The sequence below is a fragment of the Lycium barbarum genome, chromosome 8, assembly GCF_019175385.1.
Source record: "Lycium barbarum isolate Lr01 chromosome 8, ASM1917538v2, whole genome shotgun sequence".
Classification (NCBI taxonomy): Eukaryota; Viridiplantae; Streptophyta; class Magnoliopsida; order Solanales; family Solanaceae; genus Lycium; species Lycium barbarum.
The window spans coordinates 119,723,911-119,745,475 of record NC_083344.1 but is presented as its reverse complement, the minus strand read 5'-3'; the positions used below and the strand labels follow the sequence as shown (position 1 = coordinate 119,745,475).

The following is a 21,565-nucleotide window of genomic DNA, read 5'->3' as shown; positions in this document are numbered from 1 at the left end:
TCGATGGTATATTGTGAACAAAATATCTGCACAGAGTTTCGTTTTAATAATCTATACTTTTCGTCAAGCGAAATTTAGGATTAAATCTTTAGTTGATTACTTGGTTATGAACAGACACCAGAGAAGAGCTTCATACCTAACACAACAAACAACTGAAAGGAGGAGAAACCCTCAGCTAAAGTACTAATATTGAGAGAAATCACCAGAATATTAATATTCAACAAATATACAGAATTTACACTGCGATTCTCCAATTTAACCCTACTCCTAGAAATTTGGGCACAGTCAAGAGATTTATTAGTTGAAAGTTCTGATCAACCGTAAATCTATTTCTACGAGAAATCTCTTCTAAATATGATTAATCACTTTGCTCTTTGCTTATTAAAAGATTTATAGAGTATTCAAAGAAATTTCAGTACCATACCGTATATCTCTGCAAGATGTTCCTATGGGTTTTTTCACTTTTAAATTAATGGAGTTTAAGTTTAATTTCTATTATATTTTCTTCCTTTTCTGATTAGTGGATGAATCATCGTCATTGTTTGTAACTTTCTGCACACGTGACTTTTCTCTATGGAAAGGAGTAATACTATTCGAGCTTTCAAATCCAAAAAAGAAAATGTTTGAATTATTGTCTTTATTCTTTTACTGTTTGAATGATTGGCTTTTCTTTCGGTGGTCCGCAAACAACTATTACCGTTAAACGTATTTTAATCATTTAACAAAATATTACTCTTTCCGTTTCAATTTATATCAATTCATTTCATTAGACACGATATTTAAAAAAGAGGGAATTTTTTTTAAACTTGTGATTCAAAATAAGCTTTAAAAATTTATGTGAGTATAAATCATTCATAAAGTGAATTTGTTTCCAAATTAGAAAAAAAATCATTTATTTTGACAAGAACTATAAAAAAATAAGTTTAAATAAATTAAAACAGAGTAGGTTATTATCACTTTTTTACAGTCAATTGCGTATTATCATTTCAGCACTTTGTCCACACATGCTGCTATTTATCTATAAAAATCAATTTTAACACTTAATTTTTTTTTCAATACTTAAAACTTATCAATTATTGACAATCAACTAAACCAAAGGTACTCTTAGTTTGAAAGAAAGTTCTATAAATTTATTTGGTAAAAGAAAAAGTTACAACATTGTTTCTTAGAAAACTTAAAGAAACAATATTTTCTAGGAATACCAAACAAAAATAAGAAGTGTTGACTCCATTGTTACGGAGTAAATTGTATCAGAGGTATTTGTTTCTTTGGAGTCATGACGACCATTCATTTTCCGTTTATTGTTTGAATTATTGTCTTCCTTTTATTGGTCTACAAACAACTAGCACAGCAAGAATACTTCTGCAAAAACTTTGAGAAAACTTTAGTGTAGAGGAAGAAAATTGTGTGAAGGAAAGCAAACTGCAACAATGGCCGACCCTGTAATTGGTGCTACTGTTCAAGTTTTCCTTGAGAAGCTGCTTTCTCTCACTATCAAGGAATTCAGTAGCTCAAGGGACTTCAACAAAGATCTGGAAATGCTTACACAAAATGTATCCATGATCCAAGATTTCATTCATGATGTTGAAAGACCAGAAATTCAGAAACAGGCTGTGGAAAAATGGCTTAAGAGGCTTGAGAGAGTTGCTGAAGATGCTGAAAATGTGTTTGATGAAATCAGATATGAATCTCTCAAAGCACAAGTGAAGCGAAACAAACCGATGAAAAAGGTCCGTAACTTCTTTCCTGATACGGCTTTTAAGTGCAAAATGTCTCGAAAAATCAACAAAATCACTGAAGAGTTGAGGGCTATCAATCAGTTGGCCAAAGGCCTCGGTCTCCAATCACTGATAGTTCCTTCTCGACAAATACTACCATTTCGAGAAACAGATTCCATGGTAGTTGCTTCGGATGTTGTTGGTAGAGACAACGATGTTACTGAAATAAAGAGGAAGATGTTGAACATCAGAGAGGAAGATGTTTTCCGCACCATTCCCATAGTGGGTATGGGGGGTTCAGGGAAAACAACTGTGGCTAAGATAATTTTCAATGATGAGGAGATCGGGAAACATTTTGATAAGAGAGTTTGGTTGTGTCTACCTGAAATGTCAGAAACAACGAAGAGCTTTCTAGAACAGATCCTTATATCATTGACAGAGAAGAAACTTGAGGTCCAGAACAAGAATATAATAGTCAAGAAGCTCCGAGAAGAACTCGGAGGGAGCAAGTATTTGCTTGTCCTGGATGATTTGTGGCGGGTTGACTCGACACTGTGGCATGAATTTGTGGACACCTTGAGAGGAATAAATGCCTCCAGAGGAAACTGCATTCTCGTGACGACTCGTAGGAAGCTGGTGGCATCCACAGTAGCAGTACCAGTAGATCTTCATATGTTGGAAAACTTAGCAGCAGATCATTGTTGGTCCATTTTCAAACAAAGAACATTTCCCGATGGGAAGGTTCCAGAAGAAATGGTGAGCATCGAAAAAAGGATTGTTAAGATGTGTCAAGGTCTACCGCTGGCTGCAAGTGTGTTGGGAGGCCTCTTACGCAGTAAGGATAAACATGAATGGCAGGCAATTCTTGATGGCAACCACCTTGTTGCAGGTGAAGATGATAATAGGGAAAATAGCATAGAGAAAATCCTAAAACTCAGCTATGATTATCTGCCATCTCCACATCTGAAAAAGTGTTTTGCTTACTTTGCAATGTTTCCAAAAGATTTCAAGTTTGAAAAGGACCAACTAATCCAGCTCTGGATGGCACAAGGCTTTCTCCATCCATGTCAAGAGACCACTGCGATGGAAGACGTCGGGAACAAGTTTTTTCAACTGTTGTTGCAAAACTCCTTGTTGCAAGATGTTGAGCTAGATGAGCACAACAACATGACACAATGTAAGATGCATGATCTTGTGCATGATTTGGCTGGAGATATCTTAAAATTTAAACTATTTGATCCGAAGAGCGTCGGAGGAGAAAATCTTTCTCAAGTTCGATATTTTGGATGGGACTCACCAAGTGATCAAATAGATAAGGTAAAGGAGCCAAGGCATTTGTGCACATTGTTCTGGAGAAGAGATATATCTAAAGATATGCTATTGAGCTTTAAGTTCTTGAGAGTTTTAAATTTGTCCAAGTCCGGCATCGAGGAGTTGTCCGCCGCAGTCGGCAAGCTAATATACTTGAGATATATCGATCTCTCCAACACTACGATCAAAACCTTGCCCAACTCCATTTGCAAGCTCTACAATTTGCAAACGTTTAGAGTGAGTAACTGCTTTTCACTCGAGGAGCTTCCAGAAGAGATGGCAAATATGATAAGTTTGAGACACCTATATTACAACTCTACGTATTGTCCGAGTTGGGGAAAATGGTTTATTAGTAATGAGCACTTTCAGATGCCACTTAAGATGGGACAATTGACTTGTCTTCAAACCCTACAATTTTTCAAGGCCGGTTTGGAGGAAGGTCGTCAAATAAAAGAATTAGGTCCTTTGATGAACCTTAGAGGTGAATTAACGATCAATAGTCTGCAATTGGTCCATAGTAGAGAAGAAGCTGTAAGAGCATGTCTACAGGATAAACCAAATATCTTCAAGCTGGCGTACTTATGGTCCCGTGATGAATCAGAAGACTGTGAGATCAATGATGAGTATGTTTTGGATGGTCTTCAACCGCATCCTAACTTGAAAACCTTAGCGGTGAAGGACTATTTGGGAACTAGATTTCCTTCATGGTTCAGTCAAGAAATGCCAGCAAAGTTGGTCAAATTAAGATTAAGTGGTTGCAATAAGTGCAAGGAAATTCCTTCACTTGGTCAACTGAAATTGCTACAGCATCTTGAGCTGATAGGATTCCATGAGCTGGAATGTGTTGGACCTAAATTTTATGGTGTTGAGGTTAACAATAATGGATCCGGCAGCAATAACGCCGACGTCCAAGTTTTCCCGTTACTCAAAGAACTAGTATTGAAGGATATGCCTAGTCTCACTGAGTGGAAGGGAGTGGAATTGTTACCAACAAGAACTGGTGGTAGAGACGGACTTGGAGTGAGAATGTTTCCTGTGCTTGAGAAGTTGGGCATTAGTCGCTGTCCACTGTTAAAAAGTACTCCGAATCAATTTGAAGTCCTACGTGAATTAAGCATTAATGCAGTTGACAGTGAAATTCCATTGTTGAACTTGTGCAGCAACTTGACATCTCTCGTAAAGCTTATTGTCGAGGATGTGAAAGAGCTCACTTGTATTCCAGACGAGATGCTACGCAACAACTTTTCTCTCGAACATCTTTCGTTCTCAGATTGCGGAGACTTTCGTGAATTGCCACAAAGCTTGTACAATCTCCGTTCTCTTAAGAGATTAAAGATTGACAGCTGCACCAATTTCAGTTGCATTCCTGTTCCCAGTGGAGAGAATCATTTGACTTCCCTTCAAAGTTTTGTGTTGTCCAATTGTGATGGATTGACCAGTTTACCAAGTGGAATACTAGAGCATTGTCGGTCTCTTGAATCTTTGGGTGTCTACAGCTGTAACAACTTAGTTTCCTTCCCTTTACATTTTGGGGAAATGCCTTCACTTTCATATATGAATATATCAGAATGCCCCAAACTGAATAGTGTACCAACAGGGGGCTTTCACCGTCTCACTGGGTTACACGTATTGTGTATTGGTCCTTTCTCAGAGATGGTGCATTTTGAGGCATTCCAATTGATATTTAATGGCATTCAGCAGCTATCGTTCCTTCGTACATTGTGGGTGTTCGGACGTGTGAACTTGGATTTTTCTCTGCCCCATCAGCTTATGCAACTCTCTTCCCTAAAAGATATTAGAATATATGATTTCGGAATCGAGGCTCTTCCTCATGGTCTTGGCAATCTTACTTCTCTTGAATATTTAGGGCTATGGAGTTGCAAACGGCTACAACATGTGGACTTCATAGATGCTATGCCCAAATTACGGTATCTCCGGATCATTGATTGTCCGTTGTTAGAAGCTCTGTCGGATGGGCTCGGCAACCTTGTTTCTTTGGAAGAATTAAACTTATGGCACTGCCGAAGACTACAGCATCTGCCATCCAGAGATGCCATGCGACGCCTCACCAAATTACGGGAGCTGAATATTAGATCCTGCCCAGAGTTAGAAGAAAGTTGCAGCAATCGGAGTGGCCCAAACTCCCAGTGGTCAAAGATTTCCCATATTCCATATATTGACGTCGGTGGGAGGAGAATTCAGAACTTAAGTAAGGCTCTGTTTCTCTTTCAATTTTTGAGCCTATTTTTTAATTATATGATTTTTCACGAGTTTCAAAAGAAGTTTTATATTAATTTAATCCTTTTTCATGCGATTATTTTGACATAAAAATGCAAAATTATCAGTGAATTGCATCTATGCTTTCAGCATTTTGCTGTCCCACTTGAAACGATTTGTTATTCTTCTAATTCTTCATCAAGCAAGTGATATCTATATTCCTTTTAAGATTGGTTTAACCACGAGATTTATGGTTTTTTTTGGGTGAATTGATTAAATGATCCCTTGCAAAATATAACAGATCACCTATATATTATTTCAGAAATGCCCATGTATATGAGAGAATTGGGTATTTGACACTTTACAAACTTTTTTTTAGTTTTATGATTTTTTTGCAAGAAGTTTTCATTTTTTATACATAAGAGATTTGAAAAAAAATACATAAGTGATCTGAAAAAGACATTTTATTCTATTCAAATTGTAAGAGGCCAAAAAATCTTATTTTCTCCATTGATATAGAGGGTCATATGCTCTTTTTGTAATGACCCTTTTTAACTAATTTCCTCATTTTTTTTTCTCATGGGTTACTAGATCGAAGGCCACGCTAGAACGTTGCTGCGGTATATCAAGTCAAAATCTGTTGGCGGCAATTACGTCAGGTAACTTTTCATTTAGACTTGTTAGAGGAATGCTATAAAAAGTTTGTAAGTTCTTTTTTAGGGAGAAATGGTTTTTTAGCCCATTTTAATTTTTTTTTAAATTTTATGACCTTTTTACGAGAGGTCTTCTTTTTTACACATAAGAGGTCTGGAAAAAACACATAAGAGAATCTAAAAATGTCATTTTCTTCTATTCAAATTGTTTGCAGGCAAGATATCTCATTTCCTCTTTTTTGCACCCTTTTTCTCATGACACAATTTTACTCTTTGACAGGATTGGTTGTGCTCCACAGAGAACCACCACGTTTATTTTGTTGAAGAGTAGACTCTTTCATGAGAATTTGGTAAAGACTACATAATCTCTCAACATTTTACTCTTCATGACGCGGATACCAACAACTATTAAGTAATAACAATTACTGAGTACACAAAGTTGCTCATCTGCCCAAGTGAAACTATTTTTCTATATTCTTTTATGTGGTTTCTTTTGATAAAATATACCTTTTTCTACAATTTAATGTAAACAAAAATCAATTGACTCATTTTAAAGTATTTTTGTTAAATAATGAATGTGTAATTCAACCAACATGTACCTTGTCCTTATGATACTTCAACTGCATATGTAAATTTATGTAGTCTGCTAGACTTTTCATTTGGATATTTCACTTGAAACCTATTTTTTCTTCTTGGTTTTCTTCTTTCCTTTTGAGTAACTTATTTGATAGTCCTTTTAATGGGAAATAGCTATGTTTGTAAAACCATTTTATGCACAAGCTGTGACCATATAGGAACTAAGTAATTGGACACCTAAGATCTATGAGAATTGATTTGTTAGGTCCCATTCTCTTCAACTAGTGCACTACAATGACTTGAATGCATTGCTCTAAAGTTTCGCATTTTCTTTTGCAGGTCAAGTTTTACTGGAACTGCAAAATAATAATAATAATAATAATAATAATAATAATAATAATAATAATAATAATAATAATAATAATAATAATTATTATTATTATTATTATTATTATTATTATTATTATCTTCCATTGGGTACTGAACAATCTTTCGTTGAACACAATAGCAAAGTCTGCATACAAGAAACATCAAAATACTCAAAAGTATATAACTTATAATTGAGTTTCGGCATATGGACATAAGGATTGTTTTGTTTTTTCAAGTTATCATGTCAGTGATTTCCTATAATATGATCATCCCTGTCTTAAGGATCTTATGGTTTCCCTTATTCGGATCTTCTTATTACATCACTCAACTATTGTGCTGTTGAAATTTCAGTTTTGAGAGGGAACCAGTTTAATTAATTGCAAGGTGATTTAGATTGTAAGCTGTTAGGAAGAGCCTACATTAGTTTCTGACATGCACTTTTTTTTTTCTTTTTTTTTTTTTTACTTTTGCCAGAGCATCACTCCATATAATTCACTGTTTAACATTGATGATACGAGTGTTTGCTGCAGTCTCACTATTACATTTAAACTCCACCTCCTTTCCCCATTTCTTTTGTTGTATTAATGTCTGAGACCTCCCGAGGTAGATTCAAGATTTAGATTTGATGAGTTTAACTTTTATCTATTCAGGTACTTTGGTGAAGATACTCAAGGATATGCATGTGCTGTGCCGTTGAATTATGTTCATGGGATGAAGCTCAGATATTCTCAATGATGGTGGTAAACTAAAATTGAGATGCAGCTATGTGGTAACTGTGGCACAAAGACAACATGTATGTGCAGTATCAGCTGCAGCTTGCTATCTTTCCAGCTTAGTCTTAAACTCGCGTGGAAGTATGCCTAAAAACAATTTCGTCGATTTAAACTTTTCAGCTCCTTTAACAGGAAAGCTATTTAGCAGTCTCCCTTGGGGAAGACCTGGGACTTGAATGGAATTGTTGACCAGTTTGAGGGGGCACTCATCCATTTGGTTGAAGGATTTTCTATTCTGCTAATTGGACCAGGATTTCCGTGTAAGCTTCTTCCACATTGTTAGTATCCTAAATCCCATGGTTTGCTTTGTTTTTATTGCTTACATTACCTCTGCTAAGTTAGTCCCTAAACGACCCAATGACTCAAAACTTTTGTTGCTGTGACATATCAAGTCAAAGCATATGGGCAGTAATCACCTTGGGAAAATTTTCATTTATACTTGGTAGAGGACTGCTACAACAAGACTCCTTTTCTCATGGCACTATTTCACTGTTTAGCAGGGTTGGTTATGTTCCGTGGAGGAACCGCCATGTTTGTTTAATATACAAGCATTACTTTGGCAGTCTCTCCTGAGAAAACTTGGAATCTTTGGCAGGTTGACTAATTTGAAGTGCACTGTGCTCTGAATTTTGTTGAAGGACAAAATCTTCGGCTATACACTCATTACTGGACTCTTTCATGATTATTTGGTAAAGACTACAAAATCTCCCAAGATTTTGCTCGCTTGCCCAAGTGAAACTATTTTTCTATATACACTCTTTTGATAAAATATATGATTTAATGAAAATAGAAAAACAACTACGTCATATTTAAGTATTTTTTCTAAATAAATAATGAATCATGAATAGCTCAACGAACAAGTGCCATGTCCTTCTCTTATGATACTTCAACTGCTTGTTGCAAATTTATGTAGTGTTCTAGACTTTCTATTTGGATTTTCCACTTGAAACCTATTTCTTCTTCTTGCTTTTCTTCTTTCCGTTTAGGTAACTTAGTTTGCATTGTCCTCTTAATTGGAAATAGCTTGTCCTTAAAGCTATTTCATGCACAATCTGTGACCATATAGGAACTAAGATCTATGAGAATTGATTTGTTCAAAGTCAGCTCTAAGGTCTCCCCTCTCTTCAAGTGGCTCACCACAATGACTTGAATGCATTGTCAAAGGTTGCTCTAAAGTTTGGCTTTTTCTATTGCAGATCAAATTTTACTGGAACTGCAAAAAATAACTATCCGCATTCAAGCCTCGGCCATTGGGTACTGAACAAACTTTCTTGGAAACAATAGCAAGTTCTACATACAAGAAACATCAAAATACTAAAAGCATATAGGGTATTTTACTTATTTTAATGCTCAGATAAACTTTAGTTGCATTTTAAAAGTTATAATTGAGTTTCGGCATTTGAACCTGAGAAACTATTTGTTTTTTTAAGTTTATCATGGTAGTGATTTCTTATGATATGGTCATCCCTGTTTCCTATGAGTTTTCTAGGTTCCCCTATTCTGATCCTCTTATTATGTCACTCAACTATTGTTGTTAAAATTTCAGTTTTGAAAGGTAACCAGTTTAATTAATTGCAAGGAGATTTAGAATGTACGCTGTTAGCAAGATCGGTTCCTGTCATTTGTGCTTCACTCCATATAAATTCTTTGTTTTCTCCAGAGCTGCAGTCCATATAATTTACTGTTTTACATTGATGATAGGAGTTTTATTGCATTCTCATGATTCCATTTAAGCTCCACCTAGTTTACCCATTTCTTTGGTTTTATTAACATCTGGCGCCTCCTCTCTCCTGGCCTGTACAAAAGAAGAATAAACTCAGAATATATCATATCTACTCAGGTACTCTGGTGAAGATAATAAAGGGTATCCACGGACGGTGCCATTGAATTCTGTTCGTGAGCTAGAGCCTGTTTGGATGGCTTATGCCTATAAGCTGCAAACAGCTTATAAGCTAAAAAAAATAAGTTGGGGTAGTCTAACTTTTTTTTTTTGGCTTATAAGCTGTTTTCAGCTTATAAGCTGCTTTAAATAAGCTAAGTCAAATGGGCCCAATTATTTTTTTGAGCTTATTTTAAGCACAAAATGACTTTAAGCTGGCCAGCCAAACACTCAAAAAAGCTGAAAACAGCTTATAAGCAACTAATAAGCCAATCCAAACAGGCTCCTATTCATGAGATAAAGCTAGGAGGTTGTTGTGATACAAAGACAAATGTTGTCCACTGCTACCTTCATCTTGCTTTCATGCCAGCCAATACTTAAAATTGTGTGGAAGTATGTAGTATGCTAAGAACAATTTCGTTGATTTTACTTTTCGAAGGTGGAAGATATATTGTACAGAGCAAATTTGGGTTGGGGTCATTTTTCAACTGTTTGGCTTGCTTGGGATACTTTCATGTCCATATGTTATTTCCCACACCTTTTTTTTTTCCATATATGTGTTATTGCTTTATTATGAGCTACGAGTTTATCGAAAATAGCCTCTCTACCTGGTAAGGTCTGTTACCCTCCCCAGACTCCACCTGATGGAATTATACTGAGTATGTTGTTGTTGTTTAGGTACTGCTGAAATGTTAGAATTTTTGGTTTACGGGTTTTGGATATATTATTTCTACGAATTAAATGATTTTTTTTAATGTAAATATAGGGTTTAAGATAAAATTACTGGGTTTTCTCGAACCTGTAACTACCATCGTGGTTTCGTCTTTTAGGGTTTGTGGGTTTGTGGGTGATCAATGATATGAAGGCTCAATTGGGATTTTAAGTCAGTGAGTGTGGAGTATCACTACATCCATGTGGGCATAGTATAAATGAGAATTTTGATTATATTTTTTGCTACATTTTTGGAACCGAGGCATAGTAGCAGTAGTAGTTGATATACATAGTTTAGATGGAAGATTCTGATTCCTTTTCTGGAGGATTGTGAGATTTAGTGTTAGTGTGTACGAGATGAATAAATCCGTGAATCTTTGATTACTTTTGATTTCCTAGTGGGTATTAATTTCAATTGAGCTTCTACTTCTAGCTCTTCAATCTATTACTCCCTGGGCACGGAGTTTAAGAAAATAAAGAAATATTTTTTAATCTTGTGGTCTTAAACTAAAGATAGGTATAATGTACCAAAATGTCCTTTAATCTTGTGGCCTTGAACATACCATGTGGAATATTGAAATAAAAGAGTCGTTGAATTAGGTAAGAGACATTCTTTTTGAAAAAGACTAAAAAGGAATTTAAGACTAAAAAGTTGTTACATCCTATATTTTCATACATTGGGACGTTTTAAACTAAAAGTGACAAGTTAAAGACAAGACTATCTTAAGATACGAAGTAGAAATTTTAACTTCCGGTTTCGTTTCGAATCACAATTTGTCTACAATTTTCGTTTGGCATGGAAGTGTTAATGGAAAATTGGGATTAAACTAATCACACTTGGATTAATAAGTGGGATTGGGAAGACAAAACAAAAAAAAACAGCCCACTTTTAGGCCATGCTTGGCCGTGCATTTCAATGCCTTGGTCAAGGAATCTTGACCCAAAATTAGTGTGATCCACATGTCCAAGGCATGGAGGGGACAAAGAGACAAAAAAAATCTGTCCACTCCACACTTTCACAACTCATTACAACATTCCAAAGTGTAGAACACTTAGAGAGAGAAAGAGAGACTCACGGCTAGAGCTAGCCGAAAATGGTGAAGAAAAATTGATCCAAAAATTTCAGTTTCTCAAGCAATTTAACTCCATTGAAGGTATATTAACGTGTATCATCCATTGATATAGCAAGAACAAGTGTTAAAAAAAAAAAATCCAAGAAGTGAAAGTGAAGGCTAGCCGATTGAAGTGTAGTTACAAGGTAAGAGTTGATAATTTTTTTCATGTGTTGTATGACGATTTGAATGTATAGTTCATGCATGTTGTTGTTGGATTGTTGTTGTAGTTGAAGTAAAGAGTTAGCCGTGAGTGAGGTGAAGTCATGATTGATTTCATTTTGCATGTATTGTTGATGAATTGAATATGTATCAACATAGGCAAATGAACAAAGATTTGTAGAAGTTTGGTTGTGATGTTGTATGTTGGATATGGGACTGTTTTTTTTTCTTGAAATGAAAATGAGCCGTGAGTTGAAGGTTCTAATGAAGTCATGCTTTATCTTCTTGAACATGTATTGGTTAATGGATTGAATGTATTGTAGTTGGATAAACGGATGAAAATCACGAAATTGTGGGAAGGGTGTTGTAGCCGTGTAAAAAGGGACTGTTTTAGGGGAGATTTAGGGACTGTTTTGTGTCACATTTGGATTGTTGTTGTTATGGACATTGTGGTGCATTGTATGCATGTTGAATATGTGAATTGAGGTGTTAAAGAAATGAATTATGATGAAGTGTATAGGCAGTCCAAAACTGTGGACAGTTTTGATGTTAGAAGTGAATTTGTGTGTGTTGAATGTTGATTCTTGTTGCAAACGTTTAGTGAAAGTAAAGTGCATTGATTCAAGCTGAAACTGAAATGATGGTGGGCTGTTATAAGAATGGAAATGATGCTAAAACAGTTCCAAAAATCATGAAAGTAATGTCATTAAACGTGTTGTTGTTGTTGCAAGTTAAAACTGGAAAATTGCTAAGTGAGAATGGAAATGCTATGTGTGTTGTTTAGCCATGTGTATGAAACAGTTTTGAATGGTGTATGGACTGCCCAAGTTCCCTAAGTCATGTTTAAACAAGTCTTGATTAATATATGAAAGAACGATTAGCAATGTTAGCTTGTAACGCTAGTTGGTTTGAATGCGAACGAAACGTCGTTTAATTGTTAGAAAGGAATTGTGAGTGTCACAATACGTATTGAATGCCCTTGTAGACTAATTGTAGTTCTTCACATCTTGATATAGGATAAGTGTTTTTGGGCAGCAAGTACAAGTTAGAATACAACTAAACGCAAAAGGTATGTAAAGCCTATTCCTTCTTCTTTTGGCATGTCCTAGACGTAAGTGTGAAACGATATGAACCTTGGGGTAGATTCTATTCTCTAGTTTCATGTATGACTTATGATTCTATATTTCATTAAGGTTATTGTCATGTGCCTACAATATGATTGACTAATGAATAATGCATGAAAGTTCCTATACTTAAAGAATTACACAACTAGAGACATACTTGACTTTCAAAAGCTATACCATGTTGAAGCGATATACGTACATGAAATCTGAAACGTTTCTTGTAATAGTTTGTATGAGACTTAAGATGAACTGAATATGAATATTATTTTTACACTTTAGAGCTGGTTAGTTGCTTATCCACTGAGTCTCAAAAAGATGAATTGCATATATGTGGTTGCTATTTATTCTGCTCGTGCTTACCGCTATATCCTTCACTGAGTCCCGGGCCAGGACACGTTCTCGTGCGCATATTTACTATATTAATCACCGAGTCCCTCACTAGAGGGCCGGGACACGTTATATATCTATGTATATGATGATATGATGACATGATGATATGGAGATGGTGGCCAGGAGGGCATATTCCCTATTACCGAGTCCCTTATTAAAGGGCCGGGACACGTCTATGTTTATGTTTATGATGCTATGATTTTAATTACCGAGTCCCTCATTAAAGGGCCGGGACACGTTATATATGTTATATACAGAATGATTTTGCAACTTTGATTACAAAACTCTATAACGATATTGATATGAGAATGATACAGATAAAATATGTCCAAAGGCAAGTTTTATGAATCTCTGATTGCTGCATTGGGTCCTACATACTTTGTCTCCTTATGAGTCTATTACTACATTTCATGCTTTACATGCTCAGTACATATTCCGTACTGACCCCCTTTCTTCGGGGGGCTGCGTTCATGCCCGCAGGTACAGACGCTCGTTTCGGAGATCCGCCAGCTTAGGACACTATTTCAGCTATTTTGGACTGCTCCTTTGTTCCGGAGCTAGCTTGTGGTATAACTCCCTTATGTTGTATTCGTAGGTGTTTATTTGGGTATGGCGGGGCCCTGTCCCGCCACATAATACGGTCATTACTCTTAGAGGTCTGTGGACATCGGTGTGGGTCTGTTTGTAGTTGTTGATGCGTTTTATGTCTATGACTTATGTTTGGGGCGTACCCATTCGTAATGGCAGCCTTGTCGGCTCGCACATGTATATGTTGTTCTGTTGGCCCTGTGTGGCCTTTGTTGGAATTTGCTGTGTACAGGGTTATTTTGGATAAGTCCGAAAAACAAAGGAAACTCTGCCGAAATTTTCTTTGAAAATCTTATAAATTTGAAACACCGCCTTGTCGGCTTCTGTTATATACCTGGATGTGTTTGATATAATCTAAGGCAGCGTTTGATATTTGTGTCAGTATAAGTCATCTGTTTGCCGCCCGGATTTGTGATTGTGTTCGGGTGCCCAATTCGGGCACTTGTCACGGCCCACGGGGTTGGGTCGTGACAGAAGTGGTATCAGAGCGGTCCTTCCTCGGAGTGTCTACAGACTGTGTCTAGTAGAGTCTTGTTTATCGGTGTGTTGTGCACCACATCTATAAACAGGAAGCTACAGGACATTTAGGGCGTTTCCTTTCTTGAAATCTTAGATCGTGCGATAGAGCTGTGCTATTAGGATGACTCTGTTCTGATCAGTTGTTATGTTTTTCTTTCAGTGATGCCTCCGAAAAAGGCAACGGCTGCCCAGAAGAAAAAGGGCGTGGTAGGAGAGACCAGTCGGGCTCAGAAGGGTACTCGGACCCTTGCTCAGATGATGCGTGATATTGCGTCCCGGCCAGCAGACTCTGCTATGTCTTCATCATCAGAGGAGTCTGGAGCAGCATCACCATTAGCTCCAGAGGCTCCAGCTCCCGCGCCTCCAGCTCCTCAGCCAGGGGCGGAGGATAGGACATTGAGGGAGGCCGTACAGTTGTTGACTACTTTGGTAGCGGGACAGGTTCGCAGACGCGGGCAGAGAGATGATGATGATGATGACAGGCGTGATAGCCTGAGGGTTCGTGACTTTTTGACATGCCGTCCCCCAGAGTTTTACGGATCTAAGCCCGAGGAGGACCCCCACGACTTCATTCGGGGAGTGCGGCGCTCATTGGATTTGGTCAGGGCTTCAGAGACCGAGTCCGTTGAGTTAGCCTCACACAGATTACGAGATGTTGCTGCCAATTGGTATGAGTCTTGGGAGCTGTCCAGAGGTGAGGGGGCTTCCCCAGCTACTTGGGATGAGTTTGTGACTGCTTTTCTCCGCCACTTTCTGCCCCCGGAGTTACGGCGGGCACGGGTTGATAAATTTTTACAGTTGCGGCAGAACGGCCGGAGTGTTCGCGAGTATAACCTGGAGTTTGATTCTTTGGCTCGATATGCCCCTGCTATAGTAGCGGATATGGCTGACCGTATGCACCGGTATGTGATAGGATTGGACCGCTACTTGATTGACGGTTGCATGGCGATGGCGTCACAGACAGATATGGATATCGCCCGGTTACAGGCCCATGCCCAGGGTATGGAGGACCGATACAGGGCCGATTATGCTGGTAGAGATCAATCGGGCAGAGATCGTGATAGGAGACCGCCCAAGCGGGCCAGGTCAGCTGGGTATTCTGGTGAGTTTCGGGGCGGGCAGCCCCAACAGCAGCATAATAGCTACCCTTCTCAGCCGGCACGGAGTGAACCTCCACGATTCACTGGTAGGAGGTTTGATAGCACAGGGTATTCAGAAGCTGGTCAAAGCTCCATGACTTCAGGTTTCCAGATGCACAAGGATTCAGGCCAGACGAGGCCATCTATACCACAGTGCCCTCAATGTGGCAGGCGCCATCTGGGGGAATGCCGCCGCATTACTGGTGCTTGTTTCTCTTGCGGCCGTCAAGGCCATACCATGAGGGAGTGTCGATTTGGGGGTGGTGCAGATGGTGCAGCTCAGCCTACGGGGTCAGTTGCTGGTTCTTCTTCTTCAGTTGCCATGCGTCCTATGGGACAAGGTATTCCGACACCAGCAGGCCGTGGCAGAGGCCGTGGAGGGGCTTCTAGTTCTGGCGGTCCTTCAAACCGCTTATATGCTTTAGCTAGCAGACAGGATCAGGAAGCGTCGCCGAATGTTGTTACAGGTATATTATCGATTTCCTCCCAAGATGTATATGCATTGATAGATCCAAGCTCCACACTGTCATATATTTTTCCCTTTGTTGTTAAAAAAAAAAAATAGGGATAAATTATGTCGAGTTTATAGTAAAAAGGAGTAGTAGTATGATTAAGATGAGAATACAGAGGAAAATGAATTGTGACGGATGCAAATGTATTGGTAAGACAGGCTGTGAGGTTGTGAAGGATAAGATTGACTAGGAAGGGTGAAAGGTTAAGTATGCTTAGGCAACACTAATGTAACATTCGAGGACGAATGTTCTAAAGGGGGGAAGAATGTTACATCCTATATTTTCATACATTGGGACGTTTTAAACTAAAAGTGACAAGTTAAAGACAAGACTATCTTAAGATACGAAGTAGAAATTTTAACTTCCGGTTTCGTTTCGAATCACAATTTGTCTACAATTTTCGTTTGGCATGGAAGTGTTAATGGAAAATTGGGATTAAACTAATCACACTTGGATTAATAAGTGGGATTGGGAAGACAAAACAAAAAAAAACAGCCCACTTTTAGGCCATGCTTGGCCGTGCATTTCAATGCCTTGGTCAAGGAATCTTGACCCAAAATTAGTGTGATCCACATGTCCAAGGCATGGAGGGGACAAAGAGACAAAAAAAATCTGTCCACTCCACACTTTCACAACTCATTACAACATTCCAAAGTGTAGAACACTTAGAGAGAGAAAGAGAGACTCACGGCTAGAGCTAGCCGAAAATGGTGAAGAAAAATTGATCCAAAAATTTCAGTTTCTCAAGCAATTTAACTCCATTGAAGGTATATTAACGTGTATCATCCATTGATATAGCAAGAACAAGTGTTAAAAAAAAAAATCCAAGAAGTGAAAGTGAAGGCTAGCCGATTGAAGTGTAGTTACAAGGTAAGAGTTGATAATTTTTTTCATGTGTTGTATGACGATTTGAATGTATAGTTCATGCATGTTGTTGTTGGATTGTTGTTGTAGTTGAAGTAAAGAGTTAGCCGTGAGTGAGGTGAAGTCATGATTGATTTCATTTTGCATGTATTGTTGATGAATTGAATATGTATCAACATAGGCAAATGAACAAAGATTTGTAGAAGTTTGGTTGTGATGTTGTATGTTGGATATGGGACTGTTTTTTTTTCTTGAAATGAAAATGAGCCGTGAGTTGAAGGTTCTAATGAAGTCATGCTTTATCTTCTTGAACATGTATTGGTTAATGGATTGAATGTATTGTAGTTGGATAAACGGATGAAAATCACGAAATTGTGGGAAGGGTGTTGTAGCCGTGTAAAAAGGGACTGTTTTAGGGGAGATTTAGGGACTGTTTTGTGTCACATTTGGATTGTTGTTGTTATGGACATTGTGGTGCATTGTATGCATGTTGAATATGTGAATTGAGGTGTTAAAGAAATGAATTATGATGAAGTGTATAGGCAGTCCAAAACTGTGGACAGTTTTGATGTTAGAAGTGAATTTGTGTGTGTTGAATGTTGATTCTTGTTGCAAACGTTTAGTGAAAGTAAAGTGCATTGATTCAAGCTGAAACTGAAATGATGGTGGGCTGTTATAAGAATGGAAATGATGCTAAAACAGTTCCAAAAATCATGAAAGTAATGTCATTAAACGTGTTGTTGTTGTTGCAAGTTAAAACTGGAAAATTGCTAAGTGAGAATGGAAATGCTATGTGTGTTGTTTAGCCATGTGTATGAAACAGTTTTGAATGGTGTATGGACTGCCCAAGTTCCCTAAGTCATGTTTAAACAAGTCTTGATTAATATATGAAAGAACGATTAGCAATGTTAGCTTGTAACGCTAGTTGGTTTGAATGCGAACGAAACGTCGTTTAATTGTTAGAAAGGAATTGTGAGTGTCACAATACGTATTGAATGCCCTTGTAGACTAATTGTAGTTCTTCACATCTTGATATAGGATAAGTGTTTTTGGGCAGCAAGTACAAGTTAGAATACAACTAAACGCAAAAGGTATGTAAAGCCTATTCCTTCTTCTTTTGGCATGTCCTAGACGTAAGTGTGAAACGATATGAACCTTGGGGTAGATTCTATTCTCTAGTTTCATGTATGACTTATGATTCTATATTTCATTAAGGTTATTGTCATGTGCCTACAATATGATTGACTAATGAATAATGCATGAAAGTTCCTATACTTAAAGAATTACACAACTAGAGACATACTTGACTTTCAAAAGCTATACCATGTTGAAGCGATATACGTACATGAAATCTGAAACGTTTCTTGTAATAGTTTGTATGAGACTTAAGATGAACTGAATATGAATATTATTTTTACACTTTAGAGCTGGTTAGTTGCTTATCCACTGAGTCTCAAAAAGATGAATTGCATATATGTGGTTGCTATTTATTCTGCTCGTGCTTACCGCTATATCCTTCACTGAGTCCCGGGCCAGGACACGTTCTCGTGCGCATATTTACTATATTAATCACCGAGTCCCTCACTAGAGGGCCGGGACACGTTATATATCTATGTATATGATGATATGATGACATGATGATATGGAGATGGTGGCCAGGAGGGCATATTCCCTATTACCGAGTCCCTTATTAAAGGGCCGGGACACGTCTATGTTTATGTTTATGATGCTATGATTTTAATTACCGAGTCCCTCATTAAAGGGCCGGGACACGTTATATATGTTATATACAGAATGATTTTGCAACTTTGATTACAAAACTCTATAACGATATTGATATGAGAATGATACAGATAAAATATGTCCAAAGGCAAGTTTTATGAATCTCTGATTGCTGCATTGGGTCCTACATACTTTGTCTCCTTATGAGTCTATTACTACATTTCATGCTTTACATGCTCAGTACATATTCCGTACTGACCCCCTTTCTTCGGGGGGCTGCGTTCATGCCCGCAGGTACAGACGCTCGTTTCGGAGATCCGCCAGCTTAGGACACTATTTCAGCTATTTTGGACTGCTCCTTTGTTCCGGAGCTAGCTTGTGGTATAACTCCCTTATGTTGTATTCGTAGGTGTTTATTTGGGTATGGCGGGGCCCTGTCCCGCCACATAATACGGTCATTACTCTTAGAGGTCTGTGGACATCGGTGTGGGTCTGTTTGTAGTTGTTGATGCGTTTTATGTCTATGACTTATGTTTGGGGCGTACCCATTCGTAATGGCAGCCTTGTCGGCTCGCACATGTATATGTTGTTCTGTTGGCCCTGTGTGGCCTTTGTTGGAATTTGCTGTGTACAGGGTTATTTTGGATAAGTCCGAAAAACAAAGGAAACTCTGCCGAAATTTTCTTTGAAAATCTTATAAATTTGAAACACCGCCTTGTCGGCTTCTGTTATATACCTGGATGTGTTTGATATAATCTAAGGCAGCGTTTGATATTTGTGTCAGTATAAGTCATCTGTTTGCCGCCCGGATTTGTGATTGTGTTCGGGTGCCCAATTCGGGCACTTGTCACGGCCCACGGGGTTGGGTCGTGACAAAAGTAATTTAAGGCAAACAAATAGAAACAAAGGGAGTATAGTTGTCTATCAAATGGTTTGTTATGTTTGAATTGGCCTACCTCACTAAATTATGCATAAGCATGAATACTTGCTTAGACCTCTGCAAAGTTCTCATTAAAAGGACTAAGGTTTTCAACTTTGATGCTCAATATTTATTTCTATCGCAGCAAGTACTAACATTTTTGTGTATGCATCTTTGCAATAATGCAGCAATTTGTAGCATTAAAAGTACAAAAGAGCGCTCAGCACTACACAGAGGCAGCATTGGACGAAATTACAATTTTAAAGCAGATTGCGAAAGGTGACCCAGACGGAGAAAAAAGTGTAGTGAAGTTACTGGGTCATTTTAAGCACTCAGGTCCAAACGGTCAACATGTGTGTATGGTTTTCGAGTATTTAGGTGACAATCTCTTGTCACTTGTAACGTGATTCAGACGGCTTCTTAATAATCTTATTTGGGAAATGACTTGGAAGAGGATGGAATGAAGGAAACAACACGTTCATTTGTAACGCCCCATCTCTGCTTTCATATAAACAATTCCATTTGTCCTCAAATTGAACATTTTTTTTAGTAAGAACCTTAAAGTGGACTTTTTTATGGCGTTTGTGCGATTTTGCATTGTATTAATGCTACATGAGAAGGCAGGAAACTGTCGAGATGCTCTAAGAAAGTCTATTTCATCGTTGCATGTCCTAATGGAGCCTAATTATTCTATCAGTTCCTCTGTAAAGCTTTTGGTAAGTTGGTGCAACTAAGGGCCACAGGATTTAGTTTTTCCTGATCTTCCTTGGCAAGGTGGATTGAAGACACTCAATTAAGGAAACACACATTACAAAAATATATGCAAGTACATTGAGGAGCGAAATTCATGCCTTACAGTGATAATCATAAATAGTTACTTAGCTCATAAATTGAACAAACGAATACATAGTAACAACGCTAAAAGTAAATCAAGTCAAAAAAATAAAAAAAAGCACAACAACAACAACTCCCTAACAGGCCTAACTGATACGGACCTCTAAAAAACTTGTGTAATTGTCTTCAATATCCTGTTGAATCTGCTTGGCGGAGTCCCAACAGATTGTCAACCGCTTATATCTATTAGCTCAAATGTGGTTATTTATAAGAAATCTTGAGGGATGGAATCCAAGTACCAGCAAGGTTTGACGAATAATCGTTCACGCATAGAAAGTGATCCCCATTGGCTCTCCGGTACTGAATAGCCAATCGTTTCAGTAGCAAGAATTTCATAGGAAATCTTCCCTCAAATACGTCCCACTCCTTGCCTTTAAACACATACTAATTTAAGAGCCTCGAGTTTGGACACTTACCGATAATGCTCAAATCCTTCCGCCGCGAAGAACTTCTGTAATTATTCATGTTACAACTTCTGTAATCTTCTTCGATACCACACATCTGCAACTTCTCTACCTTGGGAAATAGTCTAAAGGCGGAAGAACTACAATATAACGGATTCCAGCCAGATAGACATAGCAAAATTTTCAGAACCAAAGTCCTCTCTCTTGGCTTGAAACATACTCCTAGCCAGTTATGTCTGAGGATTAATTGAAGCAAAAAACTTGCAGCGTTTTTTCTCGCTGTGATTCATACCTTAAGCGAGAAGCAAGAAGCAAAAGGGTAAAAAGTGAAAGAGAAACCTAAAGAACACCAAGGAAGGATCAAGATTTCGCTAGCTTTACTCCAAACTCGTTTAAAAAGCCAATATTAAAATCAGACATAATTCTCACGAAGTAGTCCAAAAAAAAAAGTAAGCTATCGACCTTGTGGTCCTTGTCGAACCTCAATGTGTTAAATCTCGTAAGAGAACAGGAAAAACTATTGGAGTTTTCGTTTTCGTGCTATAATTGTACATTACTTATGTACTATTCGTTTGTGCACAGTAATACATAACGTTAAAATGTTAAAGAATACAAAAATCAAGAAGATTAACATTTTTTCAAGGGAAAAGGGTCAAATATACCCCTCTACTTTAGTTTAATGGTTAAATATACCATCCGTTAGTCAAAGTAGATAAATATACCCCTTCCGTTAGTCAAAGTAGATAATATACCCCTTCCGTTAAGAAAGCAAACAAATATACCCCTCAGTTGACAAAATCCCCAATTCCGCCATTAATTACCCGATTTAACTTAAAAAACCCCATGCCCGACCCGTCCCGACCCACAAATTAAATTATTTCCACCTAAATATACCCACCACCACTACAACCGACCCAACACAACAACCACCACCACTTCCCCCATACCCCCTAAACAGTTCCGGCAAGAATGGTAAGCTTCTCTACCACTATTTTTCCTTCATTCTCTT

The 21,565-nt window shown here is 37.9% G+C and overlaps 1 protein-coding gene across 21 annotated transcripts; it reads left to right on the top strand.

The window, feature by feature from the left end:
• Positions 1–1,071: 1,071 nt before the first annotated feature.
• LOC132606935 (putative disease resistance protein RGA4) lies at positions 1,072–19,832 on the top strand. 21 transcript variants are annotated; one of them, XM_060320619.1, is made up of 9 exons: positions 1,072–5,238; positions 5,838–5,905; positions 6,180–6,249; positions 7,495–7,637; positions 7,738–7,877; positions 8,213–8,306; positions 8,814–8,946; positions 9,458–9,889; positions 19,447–19,832. In XM_060320619.1, the coding sequence occupies exons 1-2, from the start codon at positions 1,431–1,433 to the stop codon at positions 5,852–5,854; spliced, it is 3,825 nt and encodes a 1,274-aa protein (XP_060176602.1). In that variant the 5' UTR covers positions 1,072–1,430; the 3' UTR covers positions 5,855–5,905; positions 6,180–6,249; positions 7,495–7,637; positions 7,738–7,877; positions 8,213–8,306; positions 8,814–8,946; positions 9,458–9,889; positions 19,447–19,832. The 21 variants fall into 21 exon arrangements, with proteins under 21 accessions (XP_060176602.1, XP_060176610.1, XP_060176598.1 ...); XM_060320627.1 differs by having other exon boundaries at positions 8,118–8,306; positions 8,814–8,871; XM_060320615.1 differs by having other exon boundaries at positions 8,118–8,306.
• Positions 19,833–21,565: the final 1,733 nt, after the last annotated feature.

Excerpts from the sequence above, each read along its gene's own strand:
- LOC132606935 (XM_060320633.1), top strand. The coding sequence starts at position 1,431 with ATGGCCGACCCTGTAATTGGTGCTACTGTTCAAGTTTTCCTTGAGAAG.